The 14459-nt window shown below is 37.8% G+C and overlaps 1 protein-coding gene across 1 annotated transcript in view; it reads left to right on the top strand.

Moving 5' to 3' along the window:
* Arap2 (ArfGAP with RhoGAP domain, ankyrin repeat and PH domain 2) overlaps nucleotides 1–14459 on the top strand; it is a 155829-nt gene that overhangs the window by 120271 nt on the left and 21099 nt on the right. Inside the window, exons 23-26 of the mRNA XM_055623805.1 lie at nucleotides 1847–1994; nucleotides 3409–3477; nucleotides 6573–6647; nucleotides 9700–9817. Of these exons, the coding sequence (XP_055479780.1) occupies nucleotides 1847–1994; nucleotides 3409–3477; nucleotides 6573–6647; nucleotides 9700–9817 (410 nt within the window). The remainder of the gene's footprint in view (nucleotides 1–1846; nucleotides 1995–3408; nucleotides 3478–6572; nucleotides 6648–9699; nucleotides 9818–14459) is intronic.

Below are 14459 nucleotides of genomic sequence, written 5' to 3'. Positions count from 1 at the left end.
GAAAAAAATTCTGCAGTGTACATTTTTTGTTGTTTTTTTGTTTGTTTGTTTGTTTGTTTGTTCGTTTGTTTTCTGGAAATGGAGGCTCTCAGAGAAACTAAAAGTATTGAGAGCTAAGGAGGTCCATGGAGGGATGGTTTTACTCAGTCAGTCTCAAGAAATTCAGGAATTGGGTAATGCCATCAAAAGTGTGAGTCACCGTGGAGGCCATTAGAGTAATACAGCTTTTAATTCACTACCTCACCTGGATGACGACTCATTTCTGCCGTCGGTAACAGCCACTTAATTCCACTCAGCTTGTACTCATTGTGCACGATGGTATGATGAAAGCAAGAGTCTCTGGCTGAGATCCGAGTAACAGGCGGACACACAGATAATTTCTGTAGATGTTTACAGTCTAGTGAGCTACGAGTGCAGCAGTGGTTTGGAGGAGGGCTTGCGTTGTTGCTTTCTCATAAACTGTGTACAGTGATTGCAGTTTCTTTATCTAACCTCTGCTTTGCAACTTTGCTCTCTACTATGACATTGTCAAATATTTTACTATCATGCTTACTCCCTGTTGCAAAGCATCTTTAAGAGTCTATACTCAGGAAAAGTTTGTTGTCTCTTGGGGTGTGTGTGTATGTGTGTGTTTCCACTATAATTAAGTCGAGTCAAGCAACAGCTCTATATTCAATTAGTGAAACTCAACGAGATCTCAACAGAGATCGTAAACAGGCATGTGAACTTGTATTCAAACTTCTCTATGGACATTTTTGTACCTGTACCCAGCCTCCTCATGGGGATGCCTTGTTTTGAAGCACGTTTAACTCGTATGGGTGAATATGTCAGGTGCTCTTTACAGTGCCCAAAGGCGATAGCTTATTGATAAGGAGAATTAGTTACTTGTCAATATCTGTTCATTTTATGAAGGCATTCCTGGGGTTGAAGAGTAGCTCAGCAGGGAGGATCACTTATGATCATACAGAGCGCTGAGGTTCATTCCATTGTCAGCATACGATATGGCATCAAAACATAATCCGTAGCTCCATTTCCTGGAGATTCAGTTCCTCTTCTGTTCTACCTGGACATTACACACACACAATGGTGTACATACACACTTGTAGGCAAAACACCCACAAAATGAAATAAAACACATTAATAAATGATAAAATACAGGTATTCTTAACTAAGCTAAGTATGACTTCATTTTTTAATTATACATTTGCTTTTTTGAGATGTACTGATATCCCACTTGATTAAAACCTGTTATGAAAGGACTTACGTCCTGTACAACCGCTGAACTTTGATTTGTCAAAGGGAAAGTAGTTGTCTCATCAAGTCTGGCTTAGTATAGCAGCCGCCCTGATGAGACTGGCTGGCTAGTGACAGATAAGCAACTAGGAAACCGCCATTGGCTTTGGTGAAGGAGTGTGTGCATTGTAGAGGGCGCACTTTGTCGAAAGTGTAGCCTTGCGTGTCACCTGAAATCCCTCATGAGTGGTCAGACGAGCTCTGTAAGGACTGTACCCTCTTGACTTACTGCCCTCCCTCTTCCATGTGTGGTGTAGCCACATGCACTGTTTCAAGCCAGGACTTCTGCACTGGGCATAGGTTGTTCACTGGCTGCCACTGTTTGCATATTCTCAGTCTCTGAGTGTCAGGCATTGCTTCTTTCAACAGTAACTTTTCTTCTGTTCTTAACTACACTATAAGTCTCCACTTCTTTAAATCTCTACTTAAATTTTGTTTTGGAGAGCTTCATACTCTGTGTATATGTTTAAAATTATAACAGTATTTTAATTTATATTTCTATGAAATTCTTGAATACAAGTATGTCATAATGAGAAATACTTTCCCTTAACAGGGTTCAGAAATGCTCAGAAATCAATCAGATGAATGCCCATAACTTGGCGTTGGTCTTTTCATCCTGCTTATTTCAAACTAAGGGACAGACTAGTGAAGAAGTCAATGTAATTGAAGATCTAATCAATAATTATGTGGAAATATTTGAGGTAAGAATTTTATGTCCTCTATTTGTTTCAGTGACTAATAAGCCTTGCACCTTGCAAAATGCAGTGATTATTTCAGAATGTTACTCAGGTCCATGTGGATATTTAAAAATAGGGACTTTAAAAGATAGTTAAATTTGAAGTTTTTAGATATAATTGCCTTTTAAAAGAGTAACCATTTATTTAAATGAAGCAGCAGCTTTTAAATATTTTCACCATCTGTTGTCTGTTGGACAGCCTGCTATTTACAGGATTGTGTGTGTTTTCTCCTCACTGTGTATATGCATTCAGTATGTCTACCAAGAGGTGTGAATTTATGAATTTAACAAAATCACCGATCAACAAAAGCCTGTTAAATGCTGCAATTGAATTTACTCTTGAGGTTTTTTTTTTTTTTACTGTGCTTGAATTGGAGGAGAATTATGAAGCATTGTCTTATGGCTTTTACTAAGTCCTTATTTGTGTCTATTTTTCAGTTTGCAGTTCTCTGAAGTGAGTATGTTTTATTAGTATACTATTAGAATACCAATGTTTTTATAGTTTAAAGAAAATAAAATAAGGCTAGGCTTTGGTGGTTCTGGGAAAAAAAGTCCCTTCCATTATGTAAACGACTTTCACACCACCTCTTTGGTCTAGGCCATTCAAAGCTCGCTTAGGTGATAGTTACTTGGGTTCTGTGGGTACAGATGTGTGAAACCAAATGAGTTGGTATTGCAGTTTAATAATCTTGAGATTTTTTTTTATTCTCGTTATAATTAATCACAGGATTCCTTAGTACAGGAAAATAAATGATTTAATCAACATAACAGTTTGTAATTTAATTTCTAGGAGAGTCCATACCAGAACTGCCTTTTCATTGCTCTTTGGTCTCTTCCTCATTTCTTCCTGTATTTCTGGGTTTGTTTGTTTTTTTGTTTTGTTTTTGATCAACAGTAGCTTCTTTGAAATGATCTGATGCTGAGATAAACAAAAGTAAATGTGGCTTTACATGCTCTCTTTATTATGTTAACATAGCTAAATGGTTACCTTCATGGTTTGGTTGAACTTACATTTTTATTAAACGTTTAATAAGCCCTTTAGGGAATATTTGGGTTTGAGTGACCTGTCTTGTTTCTCACCTGCAAGCACTTTTGTCCATGGGAACTTGTGCTTGTAAAGCTCGATGGTTTTCTGTGAGTAAACTCTGCAATCTGAAGGGATATCATCAAAGCATATTCTGAGCCCTACTAGGCTCTGTCCAGCTGGCTTCTTGCTGCCCTCCTTGGGGGCTCCTGTGATCAAGATGATGCTAACTGTAGCCATCCTGGTCTATTTGCAGTTTGTTGTTATTTACATTTCTGAGGATTGAGGTGAGAAAGAGCATCCTTGCTCTGTGTGCACTACATTATTAGAATATTCCAAATTATATTTTAAACAGGTTAAAGAAGACCAAGTCAGACAAATGGACATAGAAAATAGCTTTATAACCAAGTGGAAGGACACCCAAGTGAGTAGTAAGAGTTAGTCTCTAAGGACCTAAAAACAAAACCTCTGTGGATACATGTGTTATGTGTGTTCAGATCTCTATTCAGAGCAAAGTAAAAGAGACTGATGAAGGAATGGGGCAACGGAAACTTGATGCATACGTGCAGAACATGTTAATATAACATGTTAATATTAAGTAACCAATGGTTAATATTTATTGAAAACAAAACACTATTGGCTATGCCAGTGGTTTTCAAAGGAAGCATTTAAAGCCAAAGAAATACCATAATAAATTGCAAAATCACATAGCATAATGATTTTATCCCTTATCCATAGAGAATTATAAATGATTTCTTGAATGCTTCCACTCTGCATGCTCTCCAGTGAGTGTAATGAGACCATTTCTACTAACTTTTATCTACAGTCTGTTTTTCTAAATCCCACCTTGCTTTCCTGGGAACATTACACTGGCTTTCTCTGTTTAGGATGCACCATGCCTCTCCAGGGTTTATTACTTTGTTTGATGAATTTACTGGAACAACTTAAGGTTGATCATTAATCATCTTCTGGAAACCAGGAATGATAATGGATTCCGGGCTTCACTGTAAATAATAGAAATGGGTCAAATGTACTCCGTTCAAAATTACACTCAGATAATGAGGCAAATTCCTGCTTATTAGTGAGACCCAAAGTTTGCTTCAGTCCTGAAATGTCTGCTTCCAATTAAGGGAATCATTACAGCTCTCCTTCTACACGAAGCAGATGAACGCATGCTTAGATTCTCCTCAGACTAATACTGTGATATTAATTACTTAACAAATGAGTCCCTCCATTTTGACCAAAAGTAATTAATGCAGCTTTCAGAGGAGTTAACTTTAACTAAACTAAAAATAATCTGGCTTATTATCAGTGCTTATAATTCTCAGTTGATATGGATGTTATTCAGTCCTGAAATGAATGATTGTGAGCCTGAGAGGAATCTTTGGCAGTCTAATCTGTCATTATGGGCTGAGTACCGGCTTATATTTTACAACAAGGAATTGAGTCTAGGACACTAGACTCACATGTAAGACAATTACATGTTATATAATAATTGAGAAAGGCAGTAAGAGTAATGTAGGAACTTTAGTTCTTTCTGCTTGAATCTTGCTTCAGTCTGTTTAAAGCTCTGTTTTGCAATGTTACTTTACGCTGTTTTAATTCCTTAGCTTACTTTATTGCTTGGCTCACCCTGTGTGTTCTGCACATTTGCCTTTTATGATTGTTGAAATGTTTTGTTCTTGATGTGATGTTTATACAAACAGTGAAAAGCAAAAAAGCCGGCTTTATCTTTCTCCTTAGAAATTGTATATAGAATCAAAACTGAGAAAAAAGCATTAGAAATAAGCTTTTCTGTGTGTATAGTGACAAAATAAGTACTTCTTGAAAGTACATTTTAAATATTTCTCATTAGATTTACTCATTAAATTTTTAAATAGGGGAAATTTAACTTGAGAGTGATTATATCGCAAAATATTTTAAAATATTAGTGGTCGATAGATGTTTTAAGTAGAGTAGATGTCTAAAATAGATAGATAGATAGATAGATAGATAGATAGATAGATAGATAGATAGATACATACATACATACATACATACATACATACATAAATACATACATACATACATAGGGCTAATATTCAGAATATATAAAGAACTAAAGAAGTTAAAAAGCAACAAATCAAATAATCCAATTAAAAATGGGGTACAGAGCCAAACAGAATTTTCTGTAGAGGAATATTGAGTGGCAGAGAAACACTTAAAGAAATGCGCAACGTCCTTAGTCATCAGGGAAATGCAAATCAAAATGACCCTGAGATTTCACCTTACATCAGAATACCTAAAATCAAAAACTCAAATGACAATATATGCTGGAGAGGATGTGGAGAAAGGGGAACCCCCCTCCATTATTGGTGGGAATATAAACTTGTACAACCACTTTGGAAATCAATCTGGCATCTTCTCAAACAATTGGAAATAGTGCTACCTCAAGAACCAGCTATACCACTCCTAGGCATATATCCAAAATATGCTCAAGTACACAACAAGGGCATTTGTTCATTTATGTTCATAGCAGCTTTATTTGTAATAGCCAGAGTCTGGAAACAACCCAGATGTCCCTCAGTGGAGGAATGGATACAGAAATTGTGGTACATTTACACAGTGGAATACTACTCAGAAATATAAACAAAGAAATCACAAAATTTTCAGGCAGATGGTGGGAACTAGAAAAGATCATCCTGATGAGGAATCCCAGAAGCAGCAAGACACATATGGTATATACTCACTTATAAGTGGATATTAGACATATAATATAGGATAAACATACTAAAATCTGTACACCTAAAGAAGCTAAGCAAGAAGGAGGATCATGGGTGTGATGATCAATCCTTACTCAGAAAAGGAAATGGGATGGAAATTGAAAGAGGGAGAAAACAGGAAACAGGACAGGAGCCTACCACAGAGGGCCTCTGAAAGACTCCACCTAGCAGGGTATCAAAGCAGATAATCTGATTCTTTAGCCTCCACTTTATTCTCTTGCTCTGTACTGTGCTGTCTTGTTCGTTTTCTTTTTACTTTATAGTTTTTAACTTAAACTTTGGCATGTAATGGCTCAAATAAGCATTCCTAAATGCTTTAGGAAGAATAATTCAAACTAATGCTTATCTTGTTTGCCTACCTTATTCTGTTATTTTACTCTTACTGTCCTTGCTAAGTTACCTTCCTGTTTATAACTTTAATTCAGCTCTGATGTGACTTACCTCTCCCAATTTCAGTATTTGAATGTGGCAGCTGCATGAAAATTTAACGAGGCTTATTTTGTCTTTCAAGATTATGTACAGATGGATTAAGAGCCTTATGTATTCAGTGGTTCTTAAACTCTCATTGACAATGGAGCCTTCTTCCATTCTAGAGTCACTGCATCAGTGTTTGAAGACACTAAGGCCTTGAGTGTGGCATGAAAAAACAATCATACTGGGATTGCTTTTGCTATCAGTACTGTTTGTTTAGAGTCTAAACTTTGGGCTCTCTTTGTGTTGTACTTACCTGTGCTGTCTTCACACCTGCCTTTTCTAGGTGTCCCAGGCTGGGGACCTGCTCATTGAAGTGTATGTGGAAAGGAAGGAACCTGACTGTAGTATTATAATTCGGGTGAGTGCTGCTGTTGGAATCCTAAGAGCCGGTTTTCGCTGACATGTTTTTCTAGCCTGTTTTATAGTTTAAGCTCTCCTCAGTTCAAACAGTGACTGAGAGCAATATTGACTTCCCCTCGACGTATCTTCTAGGAATCTAGTAGTTTAGTTGTTTGGAAGAGAACATCGTCTTATATTAGTTAAGATTGCTCTACAGATCCTAGAAAGTGAACTGAGAGCCAATATTGCTTCTCCTTTTCATGAAATTGTAACATGAAGCAAGTTATTTGCCCGCTTTCTCCTCCATTTTCTTACCTAAAAATGACTTTCTAATTAAAATTTATGTAAACACAGAGCAAATTATTTTCCAAACATCTGTTTCATAAGTAGCTATTATTATTAATAGTAGTGGTAACACCCCGTCTCGTTTCTTACACCCCAACATTTAAACTTAATTATTAGGTAACTCTTTCTTTGAGGTGAGTTACAAATAGATATTTTTCATATTATAGAATTTAATGATTGGTCTTCTTTAAGTATAGCAGCAGTGCTATTTCATAATCTTGCTTGGTAAGATGATTTTTCTGTGTAAGGAGTACACATTTGTCTGTGTAAAAGAAATTCGCTGTATTAGCTGTTTTAAACTCTTCATGATGTTAAATAGATTGTGACTGTTCGCTTAGGCAGTTCCAGTTATTATGTATTGTGACTGTATGCCATTAGCCTTGATGAGGATGTGGAGCTGGAACATAGTCACGGCTTCTGTGATCAGATCTTAGGAGAGGCATTTTCTATTAATTCGTCACATCACACATGTTATTCTGACTGTGTGGCTGTGGTCCTAGAGGATCCGAGAAGGTTTTACGATTCAAGTTACAGATTGAATCACTCAACAAAAGTCTAGTGTTGATGCTAGAAGATACAGAATACATGATTTAACTTTGTATGTATGCATATAAGAAGATACTTATATATTTTAAAGTATATTTTATGGACTACATATGCATATACGTATTCTTTTAAAGCTTGTTTTGATTTTGTCTTTCTAATGAATTTGTACTAATTATTACAGTTTGGCAAAGTTTTCATATTTTCTCACTATATTTAAATAAGAGACTGTCTAACTTCAGATGACCTTGAAAAGCCAAACAGCAGTAACAAACTCTTCAGCAGTAGTCAGTACCATGTGCATATAGCTTTAAGACTGAAAAACCATCATGTTTTTCATCCCCTGGAGGAAGGGGATAGACCAAGTTTGAGGAAAGGGAAACTGATGATTAAAAGACATTAATGGCCCAGCACAAACCTGGATCATCATAACCCCAAACAGATATTCACTGCACTGCTGTTTGCATTCCACAAGTTAATGCTTTCCTGAGTGTGGAGTTCAAGGCACTGCCTGTTACCTGTTTTACATATTTCATTTCTCACTTGCTTGTAGCTCTTTTGAACAATGCTATACCTTTTTTTTTTTTTTTTTAAGAGAATCTTTCCAGGTCAGGAGAAATGGCTCAGCAGTGAAGAGCAATGGCTGCCCTTCTTTAAGACCCAAGTTTGATTCCCAGAAACCACATGGTGGCTCACACCATCTGTACATCCAGTTCTAGGGAATCTGAATCTTTCTTCTTGTCTCAGCTGATATCAGGCATGGATGTGGTGCACAAACATACATAGAGGGGAAACATGCAAATACATGATAAAATTAATTTAAAAAATTTACAGCAATGCAGATTTGAGGCATCACAGAGTCTCTCACCTGCTGTTCCCACTGCTTCCTGTTTTCATGCTCTCCGTGCTGTTACCAGCTGGGATCCTTTGTAGGCTTGCAGTTCTTCAAGTTTCTCTAAATAAAAAAGGATTAAGTTAGGCTATTCCGTGGCTAAAATCATGCAAACCTAAGTTACAGCTGTGATGTTCTAATTGTTAATATGCTGTTTAACATTATCAGTGAATTCTAGCTAAAGAAAAACCTCTTGTGTTTTAATAATATGCAATCAAAATTGTCAAGTTCTAAGCGAAAAAGAAACCCCAGAGTCCCTGAAAAGGTGGCATGCTGAGACAATGGCCACTGGCTTTGAGACACTTGTAGGTCGGAGCCCCAGAGTGGCACTGCAGAATCAACTGAATCTGGAAACAGTAGCTTGAATGTGCTCTGTATGTTGGTATGCCACCATCTGTCACTTGGCGTGGCAGGGAACACCACAGACACCAAAACCCTGGGGCTTCTTGGCATGACAGATATTATCTAATCATCTTTCTGTTACTTAGAGTTCAGGCTGAACAAAGTAACTCTAAACTCTTGATTAGAAAGAGACAAGTGGAAAGTTTTGCTGTGAGAGAATTATCAGACTTGTCTGGTAAGGATTTGGGGTTAGATTGTTTTTTGTTGTTGTTTTTATTTGTTTGTTTTATTTATTTATTCATTCACTTTACATCCCAATTGTAGCCTCCTCCTCTCCTCTCCTCCTGGATCCACTCCACCCCTCTTCCCTCTTTTCCCCTCCCCCACTCCTCTGAAAAGGGGAGCCCCCTCACCAGTCCACAAAAGCCAGTACAGTTGTATCACTGCCTGCATCCTCTTCCCATGTGGCCTAGCGAAGCAACGCTGCCAGGGGGAAGTGATCAAAAAGCAGGTTACAGAGTCCATGTCGGAGACAAACCCGCATGGAGCCCAAGCTGTGCATCAGCTACATCTGTGTAGAGGGCCTATATCTGTCTAGTCCATGCATGGTCCTAGGATGGTGCTTCAGTCTTAGCATACCCTGGGCTCTGGTTAGTCTCTGTTGGTCTTGTGGACTTCCTATCCCCTCCCTTCTATCTTCTTCCCCTTTATTTGAGCCTAGGTGCATCTCTTACGAGTGACCTAATTGCTTACTAATGGTACAAAATGGTTCTCCCCAAAGTGTCTATATTACAGTATCTCTTTACCTTGACATTACAGTGTATTTTGTGGAGAAAATCTCATTGTGATGTTTTCTTTGTGCTTGAAGCATCATGAGATAGGGAACCTTATCGTCCTAGCACTGCCTACTTCTGTGTCAGACACTGAAAATATATTCCTTCTCTTCCAGATCTCTCCTATGATGGAAGCTGAAGAGTTAACCAATGATATATTAGCAATAAAAAATATTGTTCCTACAAAAGGTGATATTTGGGCCACATTTGAAGTCATTGAAAATGAAGAGCTAGGTGAGTGGCTTTCATGCTAGAGATTCTTAAATTCCTTATACATGAAAGACACTTTGTGACAAGCCTTTACTAACATTTGCTGTTTTCCTAAAGATCCTCCTCTCATTATGAATTCCGTTGTATCTCTGTGCCCATCTTGACATATGTTATCACCACTTGAGGTTGACTTCCTATGATGTTGCTCATCAGAATAATTAATTCTTTCATTAGCTATATAAATGTAGTATAAAGTGTTAGGTGTCTCTGTTGCTGCCTCATCAAATAATGTTTTTGTTCATAAGGACAAACAGTTTGACTTATACCAATATCCTAAATGTCACCTTCCCATCATCTTATTCTTGTGTGCTCTTATTTAGTAAGAACAGAGGATGCATATTAAAAGATTATGGCCCACAAATCAATAAGTTTAGGTATAGCATAAATTTTGCTTTTGGCAGCTTGATTTTCTTCTATCATCAACGAATCACCTTGTCATCTTTTCCCCCAAAGAAACTGAAGAATAAAGAGACCTTTTAAAACACCTTGACTACTCTGCTTGGCAAATGCTGAATAAACTTAACATTCTAATGACAACGTTTGGTTTTAAAGACCTCCAGGAAAAAAAACTAAGATGCAGAATTTCACTGTACCTTGACCATCTGTCTAGCTGATACCTACTAAGGTCTTGGGACCCTTTCAAGTATAGCTGTCAAACTGCCAAAAGGAAAACCTTGCCACCCACAAGCTCAGGCTAAAATTAAAATTCAATGTTAGACTACCCCAGGGTGCATTATTTGGAATATTAAAGTCGGCATTAGAATGGAAGGGATTATTATGCACTCCTTCATCACTCCATCTTGGTATTTTTACTCATTTGCTTTTCTACATGCATTAATTCTTTAAAAATTAATGAGACACAATATGATATTGTCAGTATGTCTTATCAAACTACTGAATCCCTAGTGCTTGGGTGTCAGTGCTCAGTATCTCCTTGCAGTGCCCCTGGACAGACCTGCTCTGACAAGTGACTCTGTGACCCCCCACCTGGGAAACTCAGCAGACCTGCTTTCAGCTTCACTCTCCCTGGTGTTCTGTGCCATCGATTGCTAGTGACCTTTCTTTTCTCCTGTGGCGATCTCCGGCTATTCTCAGCACTGCGTCTCTGTTCTTGATTAGACAGTCCTTCTAGCAAATGTATACTTTCTCTTCTGTCCATTGTTAAGTATTGTGTCTGACCTTATGATTTTCCTTTTGTTATCTTCTCTGTTTTTAATGTATTATTTAGAATATCATAAATTCTTTGTGTTTGATTAGCACTGGGGGATGATATTTTTCTTGTATACCTTTGTATGTGCCCACTGCAGACCCCACCTGCCCCTGGTCCTTTAAATTCTAGACCCAGAATGTCTCTGCCATGACCTGGACTGGTGCTCATACTACGTGGCTTAATAAAAGTTGTTGGTAGAAGTTGGAAATATATCTTCTGTTTAGTTTGGTTTTGCCTCAAGTTTCCAAAACAATACAACATAAACAATAGCTGTAAAGTTAAATTTTTACTAAATAAAGCATAGTATATATGTTAATAGGTTCTAGATTCTTTTGATTTTTTTTTTCTTGAAGAAATGGGTTTGATTTTCATCCTCATCATATTTGCGGGTAAAAGATATCTATTGACAGTATTGCCAAAATCTTGTTCCATCTTTAAAATCGTCTCTTCATTGCTTCCTCTATCCCTAATTAGTCCATCATCTTGGCCTTGAGCAAAATTTCAAGACATGGATAAAATATGGACATGTTCTCTGCCAAGATGAAACACTGTCTATTGTAGTTGTCAACAGGGTCCTCGTTTCTGTACTGAGCTCACAGTCCTAACCTTTATTATCTACATGTATCTGCAGTCTAGTCTTCTGTGGTAGAGACCAGAAAGTCTATTAATTTCTGCTTATTCCAAGCTAGATTGCTATTATGCTTCTTCAAACATTTCCAAACTCCTCCCAAAGATCCATCTCACAGACTTCTGACCCATATGCCTGTGACCCATGCCCTCTGTTGATTTTCTCTTCCTCAGTTCCTGTCATTGTAACAGATATCTGTGATGAACCATCTGAGAAGAGAGTTCTTCTGTCTTACCACTCAAATGATTCTGTGTGTGTGTGTGTGTGGTTGACCTTTGGTCCTGGGGCAAAACATTTGGGTGGGTTGAGAAGCGCAAGGAGGGCTTCTTATCATTTGATAGGGAGGAAGCAACGAAACAAAGTCAGGGTCCCAATCTGCCCTTCAGGGGCATGCGCAAGTGACCCAGCATCCTTCCCTTACAGAACGCTTGACATGGGTTCCATCACATCCCAAGAGCACCATGAGCCTTGACCAAATCTTCTCCAACACATGGCCTCAGAATTCAAGCTGCAGCAAAGATGGGCGTTGGCGTACTATTTAAAAAACACTTATTAATGTTTCTTATATCTTCTCCCTATTCCACCCAAGTCTGTTCCAACACCTCAACATCAGGCAGGAGAGAGAAAGGGTTAGTGGGAGAGGGGGCACAGTTCTTTCTTAGCTGCTTCCTGCTGGTCAGGGTCATTGGGTTCCTTGGAGCCAGTCCCTTCCTCATTTCAGGAGATCTCCATCTTCTTGTCTCATAACAGCATCCAGTAGCAGCAAGGAGAAAGCAGGAACAGCCTTGTTCTTTCTCCTCGCTCCACTCTCTGGGCTGTGGCATTTATCCTCTCTACACAGTGCTCAGATTCAAACTGTCTGCAGCTGGCAAAGAGCCTCTCTCTGAGATGCATGAGGCTAATAGTCTGCTGCTGCAGACCATTTGAATCAGTCCCATATTCCACACCTGGGACCAAAACAAAACCATCTTTATATCCACAACAGAGGTGTTATCTTTTCTTTCTTCATCAGCATTTACTCTGTTCTAATTCATGCTGTGGTTTTAGTACTTAACCCTCAAACTGATCTTACTTGCTCTCTGTGTCCTCTACCTCTCAAAAAATTTGTCTGTTTGAGGAACCTCATTTAAGGAGACTTCACTAGGGGTTTTGGTTTTATGAAACATGCAATTCCTATGCAGCAATATGATAGCAAAATATTTCCTTTTCCCTTGTATATACTATGCTATGGATGAGCTATACTTTTTATTGATATTTTTATATTAATAAAGTCTTCTCATCTAGATGTAAAAATGCTAATAAAATACCAGATGGAATGAAGAAGGACTTTTGCTCTCCTGGGTTTTTCACTAAGAATTAGGAGAGGAAATGCCATACTCATTTTTGGAAACCTGTGTCACCAGTGGCAGATATATAAGGTTGGCAGCTGTTAGTTTGATGAACACTCCATAGCTTTCCTATGGACCTGAGTAGATGGGACTCATCCTTTGCACACAGTTTTAAACAGTTATGGCATAGTGTTTTAGGAAGCTGTAGAACTTTCTTTTAACCTATTCTATAAATAGTTAATTTTTATCAATATTCACAAAGTAGACAGTATTAAGTGCTGTCTCTAGAGACTACCCTGCTTCCACATGATACATGTTCTATAATACATAATTTGACATGACACAGGCTTCAAGTATCAGCATCAACAAACATTTATAAGAATTTATAATCTAACGATGTTTGATAACTCAACCCATTCTTCATGCTTCTCACCCCTTCAATTTGAAATGTATGACATTTTACAATTGTAGTATTTGACAGACTGTGTTAATACTTATCTCTTAATTTTCAACTCTATTCTTTATCTAGGAAATTGGGTCTGCAAGGTTTTCATCCTCCTTAATCATTTCATGTCGTGATCCTGATCAGAAAAAAAAAAATACACTTAAATTTTGTGACAAGAATTAATTATCTCTTCGTTAACAAGCCTCTGAATCTGCTGTAACACATTTCAGTACGGTCAGAGCTCAGCTCCATCAGCACGAACGCTGCCTGTAACTGAGTGTAATAGTGACCCTCTCCAGTGCACGTCTTCTGACAATTGGAATCTCCTTTTCTGTACCATGACACTTCTCCAGGTCTAGTACCAGTGTCACACCTGCCTTGCCTCACCCACTGCTCAGTCATCATTTCCTTTGCGTGTAATGTTAAAACTATTGTTGCTATTTCTTTACCATCTTCCCCCAAAGGATAAGAAAGTGAAAGGAAGAAGACAAACTGTTTTGTTTGTTTGTTTTCTTTTCCCTCACATTGGCTTGTTTGGGACACAAATAATATATCTTTCTTCTCCTTTTCCTCCCAAAAATTATGTATGAAAAACCATCATAGGGATACTTACATAATTAATCATGATAAACCTAAGAATTGAATTTAAAATATCAGGGCTTAAAGGCCAGTAGGGTTAGGAACCAAGTCTCTGGTTCTTATATTAACTTTTCATAATACTAGGTAAAAGGTAGAAGATCTGTGAAAAGTTTTTTACATGTAAAGTAGGAAGCTTAATGGGTAATGATGAACATCAGTGTAAGGATATGAGTGATGAGCGATAGACAGACAGATGCAGTATCTGACACAGTGGTTATTCTGGAAAAGACAGCTCACAGGATCAGTACCCACAGCCTGCATGTGATTCAGACATCCAGTGTGGAAAGGGTACGACTTACTATGATTAATTTTATATGTGTATAATTCCAACTATATAAGGATTTGTGAGTTCATCT

Source organism: Psammomys obesus, unplaced genomic scaffold (genome assembly GCF_907164565.1).
Source record: "Psammomys obesus unplaced genomic scaffold, mPsaObe1.curated_primary_1811, whole genome shotgun sequence".
In the NCBI taxonomy this organism is placed as follows: domain Eukaryota; kingdom Metazoa; phylum Chordata; class Mammalia; order Rodentia; family Muridae; genus Psammomys; species Psammomys obesus.
Note: the sequence above shows the minus strand (reverse complement) of the source record. Positions and strands in the feature narration are given on the sequence as shown.